Source organism: Diplotaxodon limnothrissa, linkage group LG23 (assembly GCF_057381915.1).
Source record: "Diplotaxodon limnothrissa isolate DT_005_m linkage group LG23, D_limnothrissa_male_GT1.1, whole genome shotgun sequence".
Lineage (NCBI taxonomy): Eukaryota > Metazoa > Chordata > Actinopteri > Cichliformes > Cichlidae > Diplotaxodon > Diplotaxodon limnothrissa.
Genome location: NC_140617.1, coordinates 2,559,570 through 2,580,652, shown reverse-complemented (window position 1 = coordinate 2,580,652; position 21,083 = coordinate 2,559,570). Strand labels below are relative to the sequence as shown.

The following is a 21,083-nucleotide window of genomic DNA, read 5'->3' as shown; positions in this document are numbered from 1 at the left end:
CAGCAGCTGTTGGGTCAGACGCCAAATGATGGGCAACGTAGCCGTTTGTACAGTCCCTGCTGGGGTTACTCAGATAACAAATGACTTATCATCACAGCCTGTGCATCTTCTCATTTAGCCTGACAGTTCCAGTGGCTTTGTTTCTGTGTATTCTTCACAAAGGGGGTCAGTAGAAGTATTATTATTATAATTTGCTCAAGATAGCATCCTTAATAGTTTTAGTGAGCTGTCTGAATAGATAACTCTTAACTTGAACAGAAGTATATAGTGTATCTATATTTATAAAATATACAGGGGTCCCAAGCATGTATTAGCACCTGTAGTAATCATGCACGACAACACAAGTAGAGAAATTCACAAAACACTCCTGAATCTATTTTAGCACAGCTCAAGGTTACACCATCACTCAAAGCAGCTGGTGCAGGAAATAAGAAGAAGAAAGAAAAGTTATGTTGAAGTGTGTAGAAAAGCTGTGACTGCATTCACCCGGCTTTTATAACTGCACTGATCCTCCTTCACAAAGGTGGCAAACACTAACCAAAATCAATCCATAGGAAACGAATACACAATGAATACACAATCACTAGATGTGTTCTACAACAAGAACTACATAACACAGGCACTTGGATTACAGTATCATCTCCTTCCCTGTTTCATTTCCTGGAAAGATAATGTACATCCTGGGACAGGGCAGTAAAAGTACAACTTCCTGAAACACACGGAATAATTATCAGGGAGTTTGCACAATACATTTACGCTCACAGGCTGAGTCTGCAGGCCTTTTCGCTCTTGTATCATATTACCACGCCATCATTCTAGTTACTTAAGTCATGTGTTATTTGAGTTTACCAACTTTGGCATGAATAAAGTACGACTTAGCTTATAACTTATAGTAGCAATTAATCCTTGCAGTCACGCCAGACAGTGTAAACAGAACAAAGTCCACGCTATGTAGTGATCTGATCTATGTGGAAGTGCTCTCCCGGGAGTCAGAGCTCAGAGTGGGTTTATCTCCAGTAACACCAGTGCCACAGGTCTCTGTGTGCTGCTCAGTGGCTTCATCCTGACAGGAAGGCAGGGCAGTGGCTTCCCCTTGGATGGAGCTGGATTTGTGAGATGAGCTAGGGGAGTTGGTGGGGCTGAGCTGGACAGCTGTCGTGTCCTGAAGCGTGTGCTCGCTCGTCTCCATCTCAAAAGCAACTGCCCCCATCCTCATCAGCGCCCATTTCTCACCTCCTTTGGCCTTATGGGCAGTGTGGGCTTGAGGTCTCCTGCTGATGACACAGCAGGCTGTAAAGAAAGCCAGCGCTATGAGTAAAAGAAGAGGCCCAATGAAGATGGGAGGATTGCTTGTAGGGATAAAGGTACCAAACGCAAAAGCTCCCACCAGGGTGATGTTGATGCCAGCCAGCATGATGCACAGCCCACAGGCGCAGCACAGGGCTGGAGAGGGCATGCTCTGGTGCCTCGGAGCATGCTGCTCGGGGGTCTTCTTGGGAGCAGATGAACTGGAGTTTTTTTCAGGTAGCACCATGTCTCAGGAGAGCTCAGAGAAGCTGTTGATCAGACAAATGGCTGAAAATAGATCATTTGATCTCTTTAGAAAGAGAGGCTGAAAAGTAACATGACACATTTTAGAAGCAGTGCAAATGTTTTAAAGACTTTTCATTCTTCTGATTTTGAACTCTGGCAACTTTTTTTTCTTCCAAAATAATTTCTTAGCTGTTAAAAAACTGTGAGCATTCCCGTCTAATTAAACGCATTAGTTATGAGACTTTAAACCTCAACAACATTAAAGCGCGAATACAATTCATCGAAGGCAACAACGCTGATAATGCCAAGTGAGAATCTGCAAATATAAAAACAGTCTTGTTCTCTCGCCGATGGTCCACACACACACACAAACCTGAAAGCAACACTTGCTGCAAAATTTCTCTGCACCATTCTGTGTCGCTTACCTTACATCGGACACATGACTCTGGCCGTTTGGGCGCTTTGTCCGTGTGTCATGTTGCACAGGAGCGGCGGGTGTGATCTGCTCCTCCTGCAGGTGAGCAGCGGAGTGATCTGCAGCTGATGCACTGCTGAATATCGGCCACTGGCTGCGCTGTGGAGCTGCTTCAAACAAACAGCCCAATCACAGCCATCACCCTCTGAAGTGCTTAAGCTTCTAACGTGTCACATTAAAGGTGCTCTCGGGAAAAGTGGAAACACACACACCACTGCACTCCTACATCTATCTGATGTTTATTTCCTTAAATCTAATGATGGGAAAAGTTTGTGAAACCTGGGTTATTAAAGTGCAAAAAAGAAAAAAGGCTCGAGACTATGGCCTCGCTCCTCTTTCTCCTTTGCTTTTCAAAGAAGTCTCAGCAAGGACACGGCCTCTGTTTCTTACCAGTGTGCGTAGAGGTTATTCACCATCTCCTGCCCCCTCCTCAGCTGTTTAGTCCAAAACAATGAGTTGTTACCATTTATCACTCCTGACTGAAATAAATCTTTGTAAACTAAAGCACATCTGCTGCAGTGAAAACAAAAATCCATTTGCTCACGTCTTGTGAACGAGACCTTTGAGTGCACAACACAGTAATATTGTCTTGATGTAACACAGCTTAGACAAGAAGAGCTTTTTATTGAGAACACAACATGCCAGTGAAAACACGCTCTACACATGAGAGCTTTATGCATAGGACCCCATATGAGCTTTGACACATTTCAGAGCGACTCTATAATCGCATACCAATTACTGCATCTCATTCTAGGCCATCTCAAGTAGACGGAGGGAAACAAACAGCTTCTTTTATGAATCATACTAGTGTGGGGGCTTTATCATAGCAAGCAGTCGTTTCCTAACATGTGTATTCATTCTGAGCAAATCTCCATCAATTCATGCCAGCCTATGAAGGCCCTTAGTTGCTATAGGGATGGGTTGTCCATGGCAACAGTGTGAAATAAGGGAATGAGTTGGCACTGGCACATAAACTTTGTAAGGTACGATAAACAGGAGCCTTTGGAGATCCCATTCAAACACAGACAGTCTAAATTATAAGACAACATAAAGAAAAAGTAGCTTCTTCTAAAAACAAAATCAAAAATCAGAAAATATCAAAGAATTCTCAGTTCATCCATAACAGTTTCCATTGGCACAGACAAAATCAAAACAGGGACGATTAAAAAAATATTTAACAGTTTTATAAACTCACTTCACAGAATGGAATCACGTATCTCACTAGTGTAACATAAACTATTCTCTCATCCCTTTAAACCAGCCATGCAGGGCTTGTAACAGGTAGATTACACAGATACCATCAACAAGTGCTTGTGATGCAAATCTAGAACAAGGAAAGGCTTATCCACCGCTAAACGTTTCTACTCGCTGTCAACCGCTTTCCCTCCCAGTGACACTTATCTGAAGCAGCAAACGATCTCGCTCAGTCCCGTTCTACTTTTTTAAGCCACACCATTTGCTTTAGCTGCAGCTCTTTTGAGGACTGGCAAACCCAGTCACTGCTGGTTGATCTAAGCCAGCGAGCCAGCCCAGGAATCAGGAACACTACAAAATACAGAGACCATACCTGCTGCTCATAGGGTGAATAATCTTTGTGTGCACACATTAACATTATATATAAAAGTCCCACAGTTCAGCTTTAAGTCTCATGAACTGCATAAAACTTAAAACAAATGCAATTTTCACATTTCAAGTAATTTAGACTTAAAAATATATATATATATATATAAGATCACTAAGACAATAAGAAATTAAGCAAAACCTCTTGGAATAATCTGCATCACAACACCAAACATGACCTCCAACGAGAAGTTATAGCAAAAGCGCTGAAAAGATAAATACTATTTTTAAGTGTCAAATTCATATCATTGGTGAAGCTTTAAAAACACAAGAACCTCCCATTCTGGGCAAACTAAATAAGATATTTATTTTAAAGTACATCAGTGCTGCAGGTAGCTTGTATTGACATGAGAAGAAAAAAAACTTTAAGATCCAGTCTCACTCCATGAGTTTCTGCAACCTCCAGCCACACTCTCAGGTAGTCATGAAGACACAGCTCGACAAAAGAGTCAACAGGTAAAACAGGGGAAAGGCCCTGTTTAACCCTCAGACTCCTCTAAGTGTTGTCTGTTTTTATCACATACATTCACACATAAAAATCATATAAAAAAAATTTTAAAAAAAGAAAAGAAAACATGCTTTAAAAAAGCAACAAAAAAAATCCCTTTTCTTTAGTCACTAAAAAGCTTTCAAATAAAATAACTAATTCACAGCTGGAAAAACAAGTAATAAAATAAAATAAAATCTACCTATAAGACGATATTGCATTAAAGCAGCAGCTGCTGCTGCGTAGCTGTCCTGATTCTTAAAATGCTGTTTTTGGTGTTGATATGTATTTTAGTAAAAACTGCTGGCACTGAGAGCAGTTTCTGGTGTTTTGGGTAACGATGACTAACCCAACCTGTGAAGACAATACATAAATTTCTTAAAGCCAAAGTTGTTCTGAAAGAAAATCAAACCTTTGTTAAAAATACTCATCAGCTTAAAGTAACTCCTGGCCAAATCCTGGAAGTTTTACTGTTTTCTATTAGTAGGCAGAAGCTGAGGTTTAACTGCGCACTTGATGTTCAAACTCTCACTGATAAGACTACTGGCCAAGGAGAGGACTTTCAACAACAGAGACACTTTCCATACTGTGTGACCAATCCTACAAGGCTCCCTATAAAAATAAAAATCCACACAGGAGGTAACTAAAATTATTCAGATAACACGATAAGGAGGTTAAGGACCCTCAGGCTGTGGCGTCATCTGAAGTGGGTGCAAAGTCTCCGTGCCGGAGAGCACTGGACTGTGCCCGTCTGCGAGCCAGCCTGGAGTTAGAAGGAGGAGAAAGCCTCATGGAGCAAACAATGGCTCCGACGTCCTCCCGCTGCTCCTCGTGCTGGGATAGCTGCCGGTTGAAGGCGATGGCTTCTGCTGCAAACTGGGTCAGATCTTTGGTGCTGCTGTTCCTAGAACAAGAAAGAAGGCAGAAAAAGATATGAGAGACATCTAAGCACATTTCTGCCACTTCTCACTTTAATAATGTGATTAGAATAAAGTATCCTAGATCCTTGTTTCATCTATCCCAATATTTTCCATCTTAAAAAACAAAAAAACAAAAACCATCTTGAAGCAGAGAGAACCTGAAATTGTTCTCAAAATTAAAAAAAAAAAGTTGTTCATAAACAAAGGTATGTGCAGAAACTCTAGTTTCCTATGAAAAACCACAAACAGTAAAGGTCTGATTCTACTTCAACCACAGAAACGGAGCTAAAATAAAGACAGACCTCTGCAGAACACGAGGAGTTGGAAGACCTCTCTCTGGAGCATTCTGGAAAAAAATAAATAAATAAAAGAAAGAAAGAAAAAAAAAAAAACTCACAGCTGGAAAATAAGGACAATAATTCCAGCTGTCTAACATTAGACAAGTAGTGCTCAAATGTAATTATACCCACCCCCTGCACCCAAGGGTGCTTGAGGACCTGAGCAGCACTGAGGCGCAGAGTGGCGTCCCGAACCAACAGCTTTGATATGAGGTCCTTGGCACCCACTGTGATGTGGGCCCAGTCCTTGTCTGGAAATTCATATTTGCCCTGCTGGATGCTCTCAAACAGGTGACTCTGAGGGGAGAAGATCAAATAACCTGCTGATAAGTACATGCCATTTACACACACACACACACACACGCGCACGCACGCTGCATTATTGTGCTGCATTCATTTTTGTAATGGTGTTGTCATTCTGTTGTGCATTATAAATTCAGACCTCACACCTTCTTTACAAAAGTGAGCTTTTTCTCCAAGCAGCACAAAATTCAATAAACCAAACCAAAACTCCGCTCAAGCCAAGATAATGGAAGAAGAACCGACGACATCCATCTAGATGAAGTGAAAGCTAAAACAAGGTTTTCCCTGGTAAATCTACAGAACCTCTTCCCATTTCTTCTCAGCCCTAATACTCTACTACTTAAAAAAACAAAAAAAAACAAAACCCCAAACTGTACTGAAAGTGTTTGGCTTTTCTGAATAATTCACATAAGAGCATTTGACATATGGGTCAACAGCTAAAGCCAAATCAGCCGTAGTGCTCCTATACATCGGCTTTTCTCATTTTTTTTTTATTTTTAAAAAGAGATTTCAACCTACATCTAAGCCTAACTTTACCTACATTACTAATTATGTTTCTTAATTAAGCCAGTATACAGCAAAAAAAGAAAAATTTTTAGTTACTTTATTTGAACTGTCTACCATGGACATGATAATCAAAGAGGCCAGCATTAAGATGAACAAGCTGTAATGCCAGCTAAAGGAGGCATTACAGAGCATGTGTTCTTTTAAGACCTCTAGTCTGTAGTTTTATATTATTTATAATGTCTTCATTTCAGAATGATAAGCGGGGACACACAGTGAATCTCTGGTGCAAACACTGCTGAGCTGAGCAATTATCCATGGGATGGATGCTAAACAACAGTGCTGATTGGAGGGGGCATACCTGGCATGTTCTGCATCTTTCTCCCCGATCCCAGCCACAGTCAGAGCCACAGTGTCCTGTGAAGGGTGGGCTGCCACTCAGTAAGATGTAGAGGATGACCCCGAGGCTCCACAGATCGCAGCGTTTGTCGTAGAAGGAGGCCTCATCAGTGAACACCTCGACTACTTCTGGAGCCATGTACTCTGCCGAGCCACACTGAGAGAGGGCAAAGATCAAAAGCAAAGAAGAGGTAAGTCAGTGTAATCCCTTATTAGTTAATTGGACAATATTATGTGTCTATACTTGGCCGACAATTTAGAATTAGACACTTACTGGTGTTGTGAGCTCTGGGGTTGTTATGGGTGTACAGGCACTGCTGAGCTTTACTCCACTTCCTAGATCAAAGTCACAGATCTTTACTGGCGACACCTAAGTAGAAAGAGAGTAAATATATGATTATGTTGTTAAATTATAAACCTTAAGGGATAATTAATGCCTTTCTCAACTCATTAAATGCCAATTACCTGATCAGTGTATTCACAGAGTATGTTTTCTAGCTTAAGGTCTCTATGGGCAATGCCTGCAAACAAAAACACTGTCACCTTTACACTCAAAAACAAAAACAAAACCTCTATTTCCTTTGGATTTCAGCAGAACACCTGCTTGAATTTTGACCTACCTTTTGTGTGTAAAAAGTCGAGAGCTTGGGCAATATCTTTCACTACCTTACTAGCCTCCAGTTCATCAAAGTGCTTTCGGTTTTGGATATGTGTAAGAATAGAACCTGCAGAAAGAGAAGAGGATCACTCACGGGTATATTTGTGCGCTCATAATGAGCCATCTGGCAACAGCTCTGTTTGCATTACATAACTGTTGTGTTAATTATTCACACTTACCACCACGCAGCTTTTCAAATACCAAATAAAAGCAGTTGTTGTCCTCAAAGAATTCAATCAATTCCAAAATATTCCTGGACAACGATATGTTTAGGTGATCAGAATTGTTTTTATTCTGGATAAGTTTTCTTTTCTCTCTCATTTTTTTTTTTTTAAATATTAATCAGACAAAAATCAACTCACTTATTTCCTTGACACTGATAAAGAGTCTCCACTTCTCGAAAGACTCTGCTGCGGCTGTGTCCTGCACTCTTTTCTATGATCTATGAAGGCGAGCAGCAGAAATTGTGATTCAATGGACATTTTGATTGACTTTAAAAAAAAAAATTAAAAAAAATGCAGTACAGCTTTAAAGAAAATGTTGCCATTAAAGAGCAACCCAACCTGTTCAAATGACATTTAAATTTGGCAAAACTGTCCCTACTTACCTTCACGGCATACTCATGTCCATTCTGCAGGCTGATACATCCTTGAACTTTAGCATATGCTCCCTGGCCGAGCACCTCATGAGTCAATTTGTAGAGATCTGAAGAAAATATGAAGTGTTGGTCAATTTTCCTGCTTTCACACGTACTGCATGTGTTTCAGTTTTAGCCTACTTACCATCAAAAGTGCCAGTGGAGCTGTCTGTCGCTCTAGTTCTTTTCTTCTTCTTTCGTTTACCTGTATCTGGGATGTTCACTGGCTGGCTTTTTTCACACTCTGTAGAGGCAGAAATGAATCCATACACACAAATTAAAACATTGCAATTTTTTTGCACAGTGCTCTCGCTTTGTAAAGTTTACAAAGCTATAGAAATGCTAGGAAAAGTAAAGCATTTGTACCTGCTGGGTCTTGGGAAAGATTCTGTCTTTCCTCTGAGGTATTTCGGTTCTCCTGAATGCTCCCACAGTTTTGCCCTACTTGGCCCAAAGCAAGGGAGTTACCCTGTTACAGAGAAGGAGGCCATACGGGGGGGACAGGGGGAGGGAATAGTGCAAAATCAGCCAGTGATCAATGTTGGTACAGTAGAGAAAAAGCAAATGAAAAAAGCAAAAAAGGAAAATTTTAATTTGGCCTTGGTAATAAATACTAAAAATAAACACTAATCCATAATAAAATGTTCTGTACATATCATAGGCTTGCAACTGTAAAATGACTAACTGCAGTTATAGGGATGCATCACCACTACTTTGATCATTACAACCACCTATGGCAGTCTGCCAAAACAGTGATCAATATGATAATACTGGAAACTCCGTGACAGGCCTTATCTGAACTTTACCAGAAACATTCAAACAACAGGGCACAGTGCTTTGATGAAACTACTGTGCACCATTTTCTGGTCCTTTTATCTTATCAGACATGTTTCAGGAAGTCAGCTTTTGTAATCACCACTAATCATAGAGTAGATCACCTGGAGGGAGGGCTGGAAGGGCTGCAACTCCGTCATCACGCCGTGCCTCACCATATCTGCCAACTGCCACATACAAATATAGTTAGTCACGTAAACATACGTAACAACTAAATACAATGCAGTGATGAGGCAAAAGGCTAGAGCAATGGAGAAGACACCGCCCAGCGTTAGCTTATGTGTTCCAGTTTCCTCTTTCTTTCATTCTTTGGTATTACATTGTGTATCGCTCTGAGTTTGCGGTTACTGTTCATCTACATGACCGCAGAATATTCACTTACAGCAAAGTTTATTGAATTAGTTAGTTCATACTAGTTAAATGTTATGTTTCGGTTAGAAAAACACAAAACTGATAATTAGCTGTTAGCTAATGGAGTTATACCAGCAGTTTGTATCGATACTGAAGTTAATAAATATGTGTACTGACAGCCAACAACGTCCACTTAGATAATTACTTAACATTAGCAACGTTGTCCTAGTTACCAGGAGGGAATTCTGTATAAAAGATCATTACGGCATTACAAAAGCCAGAGCTAGCGGTGGCTGCCTACTATAGCTGTTGTTAGCCCCAGCTAGCAAGAAAGAACTCAGATAGCTTGCTAAACCGATTTACATGACCAGTTGCTAACTGTATTCAGAGACTGTTTAAGCGACGTTAAAATAAAACCACAAATGCAACAAACCCTTCAAACGTGGACTCCACGCCAGCCAAATCCCTGCAGTCAAAGCCTGTGACAGCTGATGTAAGCTCCCATTGCTTTCTGTTATCAATCAGTCCAAACAGCTGATGACGTACCGGGCGGGAAAACGCGAGAGCAGACGTTTGCCCCGCCCCTTTCCGGATTAACTCCTCTCCCATTGGTAGCGTGACCGCACTGATGCAACGTCACTTGGCAGGGTTCGTCACCACGCCTCAGTCCACGTAGTGGGGATTTTTGGTGCATGATGATGGCCTTTATTTATCCATGTAACAGGTTTGGCAAGTGAGCAGTGATAATAAGTATGCTATATCTGTTGTTGTTGTGATTTTCTTTTTCCTGCGAAAATGGAAGCAGACGCGATTGGCTGATGGGAAGAACTTTTATGCCCTTAAATCAGATTTTAAACAGTGAAAACACATCGTACAAAATACAAACTCTGGTCAACGAGAAAACAAACAATGCATCAAAACTTACACGAAGATAAAACATATACATGCACAAGAGGAAAGACAGAGTACAGGAGATGCAGTGTATAAAACAATACAGAATAATGAGGAAACTCACAGCACCATAATGAATGTGAAGTGAAAAGTTCTGTAAAGGAACTTTGCCACCATCTGCAGAAGTCTACTGAGTTTATGGGCCATGTCATATGCTTGGAAACCACTCGTACAAGTGTACACAAAGCAGTTCTCTGTCTGGTGTTTTGATGCGGAAGTTTTCTCAAGGGGCTCAGATAACGTCATAATGTAAACTCCTTTGTCCATGTGGCTTTGTCTAATTGCATATCTTCTCTGTCATCTCTTTCTGCAGGAAAAGAAAAAGAGGAGATGTTAATAGATAGAGTCTAATATGTTGTTTGAGAAAATGAATATTTACACCGTCATGATTCTGAGAAAGAAAGCAGTTGCTCCTTGAAGACTAAAAACAAACATAATTTCCTGGGGCACAAGAGGTGGGGCAATAAAACGAGGTCTATTCAAAAGATTTATCTTTATGCAGCGTGTTGACATTAATGCCTTGTCCCTGTTTTCACATTGCAGGGGGAATTATGCAGCCCAAGCGAGGTAATGATGATAACTGCAGCTTTTTATTGACACTTGGAACACCATTCCCCATCAGCTCACATGCGATAGAGGCTCCTTAGTTGGAAAACAGAAACAAGTACAATCTTTAATCACATGACTATCCAAAGTCAGCAGATTCTCTTATGAGTCTTTTCTCATCAGACCTAGCCATTTCCTGGATACATTTTGTTCATGCTGGAAAACTGAGTGAAAACTAATTAAATTTGTGTGTCATATGGAATATATTATCTTAGTGAGAACGCTATGAGCTTCAGACTGAGTGATTTTATTGTCGGTGCCTTCTATGTACAGTGGCTTGCAAAAGTATTCGGCCCCCTTGAACCTTCCCACATTTTGTCACATTACAGCCACAAACATGAATCAATTTTATTGGAATTCCACATGAAAGACCAACACAAAGTGGTGCACACGTGAGAAGTGGAATGAAAATCATACATGATTCCAAACTTTTTTTTTTTACAAATAAATAACTGCAAAGTGGGGTGTGCGTAATTATTCAGCCCCCTGAGTCAATACTTTGTTGAACCACCTTTTGCTGCAATTCCAGCTGCCAGTCTTTTAGGGTCTGTCTCTACCAGCTTTGCACATCTACAGACTGAAATCTTTGCCCATTCTTCTTTGCAAAACAGCTCCAGCTCAGTCAGATTAGATGCACAGCGTTTGTGAACAGCAGTTTTCAGATCTTGCCACAGATTCTCGATTGGATTTAGATCTGGACTTTGACTGGGCCGTTCTAACACATGGATATGTTTGGTTTTAAACCATTCCATCGTTGCCCTGGCTTTATGTTTAGGGTCGTTGTCCTGCTGGAAGCTGAACCTCCGCCCCAGTCGCAAGTCTTTTGCAGACTCCAAGAGGTTTTCTTCCAAGATTGCCCTGTATTTGGCTCCATCCATCTTCCCATCAACTCTGACCAGCTTCCCTGTCCCTGCTGAAGAGAAGCACCCCCAGAGCATGATGCTGCCACCACCATATCTGACAGTGGGGATGGTGTGTTCAGAGTGATGTGTTGTGTTAGTTTTCCGCCACACATAGCGTTTTGCATTTTAGCCAAAAAGTTCCATTTTGGTCTCATCTGACCAGAGCAGCTTCTTCCACATGTTTGCTGTGTCCACCACATGGCTTGTGGCAAACTGCAAACGGGACTTCTTATGGTTTTCTGTTAACAATGGCTTTCTTCTTGCCACCATAAAGGCCAACTTTGTGCAGTGCACGACTAATAGTTGTCCTACGGACAGATTCCAGAGTCACCATGGGCCTCTTGGCTGCATTTCTGATCAGCGCTCTCCTTGTTCGGCCTGTGAGTTTAGGTGGACGGCCTTGTCTTGGTAGGTTTACAGTTGTGCCATACTCCTTCCATTTCTGAATGATCGCTTGAACAGTGCTCCGTGGGATGTTCAAGGCTTGGGAAATCTTTTTGTAGCCTAAGCCTGCTTTAAATTTCTCAATAACTTTATCCCTGACCTGTCTGGTGTCTAAATCCAATCAAGAATCTGTGGCAAGATCTGAAAACTGCTGTTCACAAACGCTGTCCATCTAATCTGACTGAGCTGGAGCTGTTTTGCAAAGAAGAATGGGCAAGGATTTCAGTTGCTAGATGTGCAAAGCTAATAGAGACAGACCCTAAAAGACTGGCAGCTGGAATTGCAGCAAAAGGTGGTTCTACAAAGTATTGACTCAGGGGGCTGAATAATTACACACACCCCACTTTGCAGTTATTTATTTGTAAAAAAGGTTTGGAATCATGTCTGATTTTCGTTCCACTTCTCACGTGTGCACCGCTTTGTGTTGGTCTTTCATGTGGAATTCCACTAAAAATGATTCATGTTTGTGGCTGTAATGTGACAAAATGTGGAAAATTTCAAGGGGGCCGAATACTTTTGCAAGCCACTGTATGTACGCTAAACTGGAAAACACACCTACTCAAAGATGAACAATAAGCACATCAAACATTCACGCAGCTGGGATAAAGCTGGCAAGATGGTAGATATTCTCTGCTAGACTGACAGTTCCTCCGTTACAAAACCTCCATCTGATCCTTTTTCATATGCATCCTCACTTCACACTCATACATCTGATGTCTCACCAGAGGCTCCAGCTCAGAGTGATCAATGAGGTTGAACTCTGAGATGAAATAATAATAGTGTTTGTAGCAGGTATTGATGTGGGCCTCTGCACCCATACTGCAGATGCTGTCAAAGTGATGGATGTAAACGTGCACAAACACCCGGAAGAGACGGCTCAGGATCTTCTTGCACACCTGCTGGAAGTTCTTGGGGAAAGGTACTCCTAGGATGAAGAAGGAAAACAATAAGATATAAAAGGACTTCTATTCAGAAGCTGGTCTAATAAAATAATAGATTTGATAAAGGAAACTGTAGGACTCAATTGTAAATGGATTTACCATGTATGCAGATTTAAAAAGCATCATTAATCATGCTTATCTACAATAGGGCTATTAATCTACCGAATTTCCTACATAATCTATTGAATAGTTTGTGTTTCAATCCCAAAACACTTAATAAAAAATATCTGTGTTTTGTGCTGAAGAGCTGAAAAGGCCGTGTGAAGAACAATCTAATTATTCGTATTTAATTTCTAAGCAAAGCGAAGACAGCATTGCTGTCTTATTCTCCCTCAGGTCCATGGAGGATTGTGATAACTGAGCAAACGGAGGGACAGAAACACCCTGAAGGAGTTGTCAAGCACTAACACACAACCAAAACCCATTCACACTCGTGGGAAATGTTTTCATCATACCTGACTAGCATGTCTAGGCTTGACATAAGAAAAGAGAAGTCCCAGAATGTCAGTGCTAACCACTGCGCCACAGAGAGGCTCTGAGCTCACGCTTCTGTGACGCATGAAGTTCTCACCTCTAATTTAACACTATGATCACCTTGTCAACAACCCCCTCTAAATGTCAACATTTTATTGTCTAATTAACCTCTCCTTGAACTCAATCATTGTATTCGTGAGCTTAATGAAGGAGACAACCTCTGCACTCTGTGCTGACACTTTAGTATAAAATCTCTGCAGCCAGCACTCAGTCATGTATTAGCTTACGCACTCAAGAGCAGTCCGATGGTTTCATTTGTAAACTCCTCACACACACCTACTCTTGTGGGGAAGATTTCCTCATTATTGATCAGTGACTCTATCCAGTCCATCAGCAGATTCATGTACTTGAGAGCAGGCAGCTTGGTGGGTCTCTTGTAGTCTTTACCGTCCTGCCATCTGTACTCATATCTCAGTCCCCCAGACATGATAGGGCACGTGCGCTCGCTGCAGTACTCGCTCACTGTGCCATAGATTAGGTTAATTCTGTTGAAGAAATCCACCACGTGAACAGCAATCCAGTCATTGAGGTTCTCGCCTTCTGGGAGCTGAACTACTTTCCTCAGGTCCAAGCCAGATTTGAGCGAAGCCTGGGCCTTCTTGTACAGTTCAAACCGCTGCGTACCGGGCTCAAAGCGCTTCTTTGGCCTAAATGTTTTGTCTTTGCTAAACACTTGACCAAGACACAATGCCATTGACTCAGTTATTTCCCCTGAGATAAGGGGAGAGTGCGCAATGATGAAAAATAATTAGGTTGGAGTATGAGAACGTGTAGCCTTCCTGGGAGAGGGGAACCAGTCTGATTTCAGCTCTTGGAATGGTCACAGGTGGTTAGCGTCTGTCGTGTAGAGACTGCAAGGAGCTCTTGTTTTCATTTGGCACGATGGCACTGTGAAGACAATAACAGGCATGTTTTGGGGTGAATAAAACATAAAAGATAAAACAATTCATGCAATATTTAATTACAACAATTGTTATAGCTACCATAAAGTAAAAAAAACAAAACAAAAACCTACATTTTCCTAAAGAAGACCAGCTAAAATGTTTTTTTATAGTCACAGCTGCTCTTTGTGACCCAAATGACCTCAAAGCAAAGTTTTCAGTTGCAGCTACCAGTAAAAATAGCAACACTTTCAGTCTGCTGTACCAAAAGTCAGGCCAATTGAGTCAGGCATAACTGGGAAAATGAATAGTATGCTGTGATCCACTAAAGATTAAACTGTCCTCAAGAGGACTGTGTGAGAAAATGTCCTGAGTCAAATAGTTTTAATGCTCTTAAAGGCAGAACCACAACTTTAATTTTGTGTGGGACACACACACACGCACGCACGCACGCACGCACGCACGCACGCACGCACGCACGCACGCACGCACGCACGCACGCACGCACTAAATATGGATAGAAAACGGCCCATTCTTCCTTGAGAAAGTGGATATGAAATTAAATTAAGAGTTTATGGATATTTTTTGTGCAAAACTATTGTCCATCTGTCTGGTGATTTGCTTGTATTGGGAGCATGACCTCACAGGTTTTGAATGTCATGGTAATGAAGCAGTAATGATTGCACAATTTATTTGATATAATATGGTAAATGGTAAATGGCCTGTATTTGTATAGCACTTTACTAGTCCCTAAGGACCCTAAAGCACTTTACACTACATCCAGTCATCCACCCATTCACACACACATTCACACACTGGTGATGGCAGCTACATTGTAGCCACAGCTGCCCTGGGCCGCACTGACAGAGGCGAGGCTGCCGGACACTGGCGCCACCGGGCCCTCTGACCACCACCAGTAGGCAACGGGTGAAGTGTCTTGCCCAAGGACACAAATATTAACTTGGAGGATTTACTTTAAAACAAGAAGATGGACGGTTACATTTTATAGTCTCAAATATGTTTTGTAAACGTGTTAGCGTGGCAAAACCGAATTGAATTGTACATTTCTATTCACCGTTTGAAGGATGTGGGAAGAATGTCCAGAGATCTGACACCTAGATTAAAGCAGCTGTGATTGCAACACATGATACTGCAGCCGCATTGAGTCCTGAGTCCCATTGTTAACCCTCTCAGGCCCAAATTACGTTTTTTGTTGCTAATGCACAACCAAGTCCTGCAGTGGTACTTCTGAGTAAAAAAAACTCATAAAATATGTATGTGGGGTAATCAGGTTGTTAGTTCTTAACTGTTGCAAATCTGCAACGTCTGCCTGGAGAGGGTTAACTGCCGTATTCAGAATTTCCCACGGTTGTAACTGAGGCTCTGGTGACTTGAATTAGCAGATGTTTCTGTCACTTCATGCCAGTCTGTACTCCCAACACGTGATATTGATATGGGTGTTGTTATCTTTCTATTGACAAAATAACCTCAAAAATCACAACCCACAGGCCTCTCGCATGTTTGTAAAGCTTCTGGAGGACTGGGGTCCCTCCTGTCTTAATCTGAGGAAAAGGCAATGGCTAAAAATAAAAACACATGTGATCATCTCCATTGGCTCTTTCCACTAGCTTTCATAGTTTGCCTGATCTCAGTTCAAAACTCACCACTGGGGGAACTTGAATACGTGGTCAGTCGATAGCTCTGAATATGTCCATAACAAACGAGAGTTAGACAGAGCTTCATTCACTCCTAAACTCTGAGAGACACTGGTTCAGTTAAAGATTCAGCTCAGACATCTTTGGGATACGAAAACAGTTATGATTTATACAAAAGTGACAGTATGAAGGAGGAAGTGACTGTTGACCAATTTCTGTCCCTACTTGCCTGAGCAGTCACACTGAAGCATGTTAGAGCATGCAATGTGGCATGCATGCTTTGTTTTCTTCTTTTTCTACCAGTTTTCCATCAGACACTGCAATTTCTTGAAACTCTTTCATTTCGTGGTGCAGCAACAACAAGAAACAAATTGTCAGTGGGAAAGCAAAACAAGACATTACAGAATGGAAAATCTCTGTGCACTGTACCTGGCCGAAATCCTGCAGCGGAGTATTTGGAATGTGGTGGAGAGTTGTGGGAAGTTCAGGGAGGATTCGAGTGTCTGGATCCTTTGATTCTAAACTCCCTGTGAAAGCCTGCTTCAGTGACTCTGCCCCCTCTAGGTCCTCTGAATTTTCTCTCTGCTAGTTGCTAACGGTCTTAAGGGGCTCCAACTTCCCTCAGGAAAACAGACAACACACTAAAAGAGAAAAAAGATATTTGCCTTCTCTTCCTGTAGGTGATGTCACTTCCTGACTTTGTCTAGTAGGTTCTGCTATCTGTGTGTGTGTGTGTGTGTGTGTGTGTGTGTGTGTGTGTGTGTGTGTGTGTGTGTGTGTGTGTGTGTGTGTGTGTGCGTGTGTGTGTGTGTGTGTCAGTATGTGGGTGGGTGTTTGGAGGACCTATAAAGTGAAAGAGAAGAAGGGCTGAAAAAGGCCTTCCCCGAACACTGACTCTGCCCTCCCTCTTTTCCATTTTTTTTTCTTTCTTGTCGATTTGCAGGCAAAGCAGCCAACCCTCTTATCCAACCAAAGCCCAGCCCTCTGGTAAAGGTCCTGAGAAAACATCCCTTCTCTTGAGCCACTTATAGGACACAGGGAAAAGAATAATCCCACAAACATTTCTGGATGCCTGGCAGTCCACGACCATGATGCCTGGCTATTTTTTATGAAGTCTCAATAACATATTATTTAAATTCTTTGCCTTTTAAAGAAGTTGCTTTGGAATTCAGTAAGTTCCCTACATGGAAAAACTGCTCTTTGAAAGACACAATTTCTCTTTAAACGACTAAAAAAGCTCTGTGTTCAAATCATGAACAAACAAGCCACGTGTGACTTTAACAGTCAAATTCCTTGTGACCTTAGAAGGTTATCTTTTTTTGTGATAGCTGCTCTGTTTGTCTTACGGAAAAATGGTGATACTAAAGTGCACAGGCTGTCTACACCATGCATGAAGAAGCTCTCCATACTTTTTGTGAAATTGTTCCCTCCCAGCTGATAATATTGTATATGTTTGTGTGTCTGTACATACATATGAATCCATATATATGTGAAAACATATTGATATGTCTATTTGACAATACAGTCAAAACTTTATGGTGGGTGGGGAGTGGGGGAAGGTAGATCTAAATTGCAGTACTCCAACATTTCCACCTGAGGTCAGCATGACTGTAATGATGGCGTGTGGGTGGAGATAATGAGAGGCTAGTCAGAGCTATCAGTCAGTTATCAGCAAGGGAAATTCCCTATTTACTGATGAGCAGCTGATTATCTTTTTAAATAACTAAATCATGATCACATGTCAGTGATTAAAAAGAACTGACAGGTCAGATTGTTTTTGTTGGTGGTGGTTTTTTGATGCCATACATTTAACAATAAAATATAAAGTCACTAAAATAAAACATAAGTTTACTATAACATTCATAAAGAAAGTACAAAGCCTGGTTAATGGTTGTGCAAAACACAAATAGACTGAACTGCTTAAGTAATTATTGAATTATTGTGTAAGTTGGTCTTGGTTCATTTTCTAGGTTTGAAGATTAACTATAAAATATTAAGCTGCTCCAATAACTGAATCTGTGTAATGGTTGTTTCCAATATTGTGAAAAGAAATGTCCGTGTATTAAAGAATCAGGAACTTTCTGGCACATTTGAATAATCAGTGTATGCTTATTACATTTACATTATTATAGTTTACTTTTTCAACCGATCATTGTGTTTCAAATGACCAAAAGCATTCGAACAACTCATTTATCTGAGTTATTCAAAAAATATATTCATCAATATAAATAAATAATAAAGCAGAACGTTAAAGAGAAATAATTCAAACTCTGAAATTTATATCCTTCCCTTAAGTTGAAATAGATTCTGATGTAATGATTGTTTACAATGTTATTCATATTTTTTCCGTGACATACACAGAAAAGCATGGATGAATCACACAGGTGTGCATTTATGATTATTCCTTGCCCTATGCTCTAGTTTTCCATGTCAGAGTGAGTGTCATCATCCAGATATGTGACAGATGAGGAAGCTGAACCAGTCGTGCATTTCCTCACCTGTCTCATACCATCACTTAGTGTAATACTCTGCTATTATTCTCTTAAAAACCCACCACCTTAAGCACCATATATTTTTCCACTCCTTGAATGTAGCAGGTAGATTTTCTTTAAAACAAAACAAAAAAGAACAATTTTTTCACATGCATATGATGAAAAACATTTAACCTTTAAAAAAATAAAGCAAAAATAAATGCCTTAAATGTATAAAACGCACAATTTCATAGAGTTACAGTTTAGTACAGCTGTTGGTGTTATGTATCTTGAACTATTGCTGGATAAACCTACATGCTCTAAGTTTGTGGTTAATATTAATCCAGTTTCAACAGCAGTATTTGTACTCAGTTGTTCTGGAGCTCAAAAGTGAAAAGTATTGTCTCAAATTAAACTGTACATTCAAGCGGAGGTTATACATTTTACAATATTATTCTCAAACATGGGTTTTCACTGTTTTGGATTACTAACCTGCAGGGTCGAGAAGACCTTTTCAAATCCTTCAGAACTGTATAAACTCTGTTTATGTTTATGTCTCTTATACTGTATTTCTATGTTTCCAACTGCTGACTGTTTTGTAAAGGTGTCCCTTCTTGGCCACATTCACCTTAAAAAAGAGACTTTAATCGACTTTCCGATTAAATAAAGGATGAATTAAAAAAATAAATAAACAATCCTAAATTAACACACGCACACATAAATGTTATAGTTATGGTTATGACCATAACATTAGTTTCATTGTTGTTTATTTATAATGTTTTCTTGCGCTTTACTCAATTTCTTCAATTCATTACATAATTTGCTTTATGATGTTTTATATGATGATGTAATGTTGGCTTGTATGGACCCCAGTAAGAACAAAGGTCATCAGTTTGTGACTACAGCTTTAGGCAAGGTGGTGAGCCTACGACATTTGCAGGTTATTCATTACACCACAAGTAGAGCACATGTCTGATATGTGGTGTCATGGCTTGGCTGGAAGCCTACAGATCTTCCACAATGGTCATTATAGTTAAATCTCACCACCAGGACTCTGCTGCCCAGGAGATTTGAATGCATCTACTGTTTTTACTTTGAAAGGCCAGGAGTGTGTGACAGCTTTGGGCAAATAGAACCAGCTCAACTGAAAAAACAAGCAAATAAAAAAAAATTTTTAAATCGTAGTGTGTTACATAAACTGACACATGTCTGGCATGAGGAATGCAACACGTGTGTTTATATAAAACATGTTGCTTCTACTTGTTTGACAGACAAGCCGACTTTTATCGCTTCCTTCCATCATGTTTTGTTGAATAAGAACACCAGCGTGTTGTGCCACATGTTATATCCTGCAGTACACTTCGAAAAAAAGTAAACACTGTTGAAGCAATAAAAGGCACAGCCGGGTTGCTGAACTGTGTTTCGGGCCTACTATATATGTGTAATTATTCTATACGCACGGACTGCTTTTGGTGTGATTATTTGAGTAGCTTATTAATTGGCTTATTACTTACTTATTACTTATTTACTGGCTCAGTTCCCAGCTATTTTAAACAAGCTATTGTTGAACCAATATTAAAGAAACCAAATTTGGATCCATCTCTTCCAAGCAGTTACAGGCCAATATCAAAACTACCATTGGTGTCAAAGATCTTGGAAAAAACAGTTGCAGAACAACTTAACAACTTTTTGGAAAAGAACAATGTTCTGGACATTTTCCAGTCTGGTTTCCGCAAATTGAACTCCACTGAAACCGCTTTGCTTAAAGTGTCTAGTGACATTCTGATGGCAGCAGACTCTGGAGAGTACACTGTTCTGGTTATGTTGGATCTCAGCTCTGCTTTTGATACTGTTGATCACAGCATCATGATAAATAGGCTGAAGGACTTGTTTGGGATTACTGGTGTTGTTTTAAAATGGTTTATGTCGTATCTATCTGAAAGATCCTTTACTGTCTGTATAAATCACGTGCTGTCGGAAACATCAGTTCTGTCTTCTGGGGCACCTCAAGGATCTGTTTTAGGTCCTATTCTCTTTTTGCTGTATATCCTCCCTCTAGGCCACATTATCAGGCGTTACAATAATATTTCTTATCATGTCTATACTGATGACATTCAGTTGTACTGTTCTTTCAAAGCTTCTGAGTTGTATAAATTGTCTTGTTTAAATAATTGTCTGTCAGAAATCAAACAATGGTTAAATGACAGTTTCCTTCAGTTAAATGCAGATAAAACAGAAACTTTGATTATTGCACCTGATCACATGCTCTCAGAAATTAGGCAGCATATCAGTTTTTTAGACCCTTCATTTCAGTCGAGTCCCAGAAACTTAGGTGTTATATTTGACAGTTCAATGTCTCTTGAGAAACAATCTAAACAACTTGTCCGGAACTGTTTTTATCATCTAAGAAACATTTCTAAACTCAGGCTACTGGTGTCAAAGGCAGAACTTGAGATGATGATTCATGCTTTTATCTCTTCTCGTTTGGATTATTGTAACGGTCTTTTTACGTGTCTCAACAAATCAGCTCTGGATCGCCTTCAGTCTGTACAGAATGCAGCGGCAAGACTTTTAACTGGTACAAACAAGAGGTCACACATTACTCCAGTTCTGGCTTCTCTTCATTGGTTGCCTGTAAA

General features: G+C 40.4%; 3 protein-coding genes across 3 annotated transcripts; all 3 read right to left on the bottom strand.

Annotated features, from left to right (window-relative positions):
* Positions 1–964: 964 nt before the first annotated feature.
* On the bottom strand, positions 965–1,534 carry LOC146607235 (transmembrane protein 275-like). The gene has a single exon (XM_085348739.1). It carries the CDS (start codon positions 1,532–1,534, stop codon positions 965–967), a length of 570 nt encoding a protein of 189 aa, XP_085204865.1.
* A 2,257-nt stretch (positions 1,535–3,791) lies between these two features.
* On the bottom strand, positions 3,792–9,578 carry mknk1 (MAPK interacting serine/threonine kinase 1). The gene is made up of 14 exons (XM_085347259.1): positions 9,493–9,578; positions 8,813–8,875; positions 8,241–8,343; positions 8,020–8,118; positions 7,845–7,942; positions 7,600–7,679; positions 7,417–7,490; positions 7,200–7,304; positions 7,045–7,100; positions 6,854–6,949; positions 6,542–6,736; positions 5,506–5,670; positions 5,338–5,381; positions 3,792–5,019 (listed from the first exon to the last, which is right to left on the bottom strand). Exons 2-14 carry the CDS (start codon positions 8,864–8,866, stop codon positions 4,800–4,802), a joined length of 1,389 nt encoding a protein of 462 aa, XP_085203385.1. The 5' UTR covers positions 8,867–8,875; positions 9,493–9,578; the 3' UTR covers positions 3,792–4,799.
* A 628-nt stretch (positions 9,579–10,206) lies between these two features.
* Positions 10,207–16,610, bottom strand: mob3c (MOB kinase activator 3C). The gene is made up of 4 exons (XM_085347618.1): positions 16,403–16,610; positions 13,714–14,325; positions 12,685–12,887; positions 10,207–10,317 (listed from the first exon to the last, which is right to left on the bottom strand). The coding sequence occupies exons 2-4, from the start codon at positions 14,129–14,131 to the stop codon at positions 10,288–10,290; spliced, it is 651 nt and encodes a 216-aa protein (XP_085203744.1). The 5' UTR covers positions 14,132–14,325; positions 16,403–16,610; the 3' UTR covers positions 10,207–10,287.
* Between the last annotated feature and the right edge of the window lie 4,473 nt (positions 16,611–21,083).

Coding starts and splice junctions, on each gene's coding strand:
- LOC146607235 (XM_085348739.1), bottom strand. CDS start 1,534: ATGGTGCTACCTGAAAAAAACTCCAGTTCATCTGCTCCCAAGAAGACC.
- mknk1 (XM_085347259.1), bottom strand. CDS start 8,866: ATGGTGAGGCACGGCGTGATGACGGAGTTGCAGCCCTTCCAGCCCTCC. Junction 7,943..8,019: donor CTCCACTGGCACTTTTGATG/GTAAGTAGGCTA, acceptor TATTTTCTTCAG/ATCTCTACAAATTGACTCAT. Junction 6,950..7,044: donor TCTGTGAATACACTGATCAG/GTAATTGGCATT, acceptor CTTTCTACTTAG/GTGTCGCCAGTAAAGATCTG.
- mob3c (XM_085347618.1), bottom strand. CDS start 14,131: ATGGCATTGTGTCTTGGTCAAGTGTTTAGCAAAGACAAAACATTTAGG. Junction 12,888..13,713: donor AATCTTCCCCACAAGAGTAG/GTGTGTGTGAGG, acceptor TCTTCATCCTAG/GAGTACCTTTCCCCAAGAAC. Junction 10,318..12,684: donor ACTCTGAGCTGGAGCCTCTG/GTGAGACATCAG, acceptor CTTTTCCTGCAG/AAAGAGATGACAGAGAAGAT.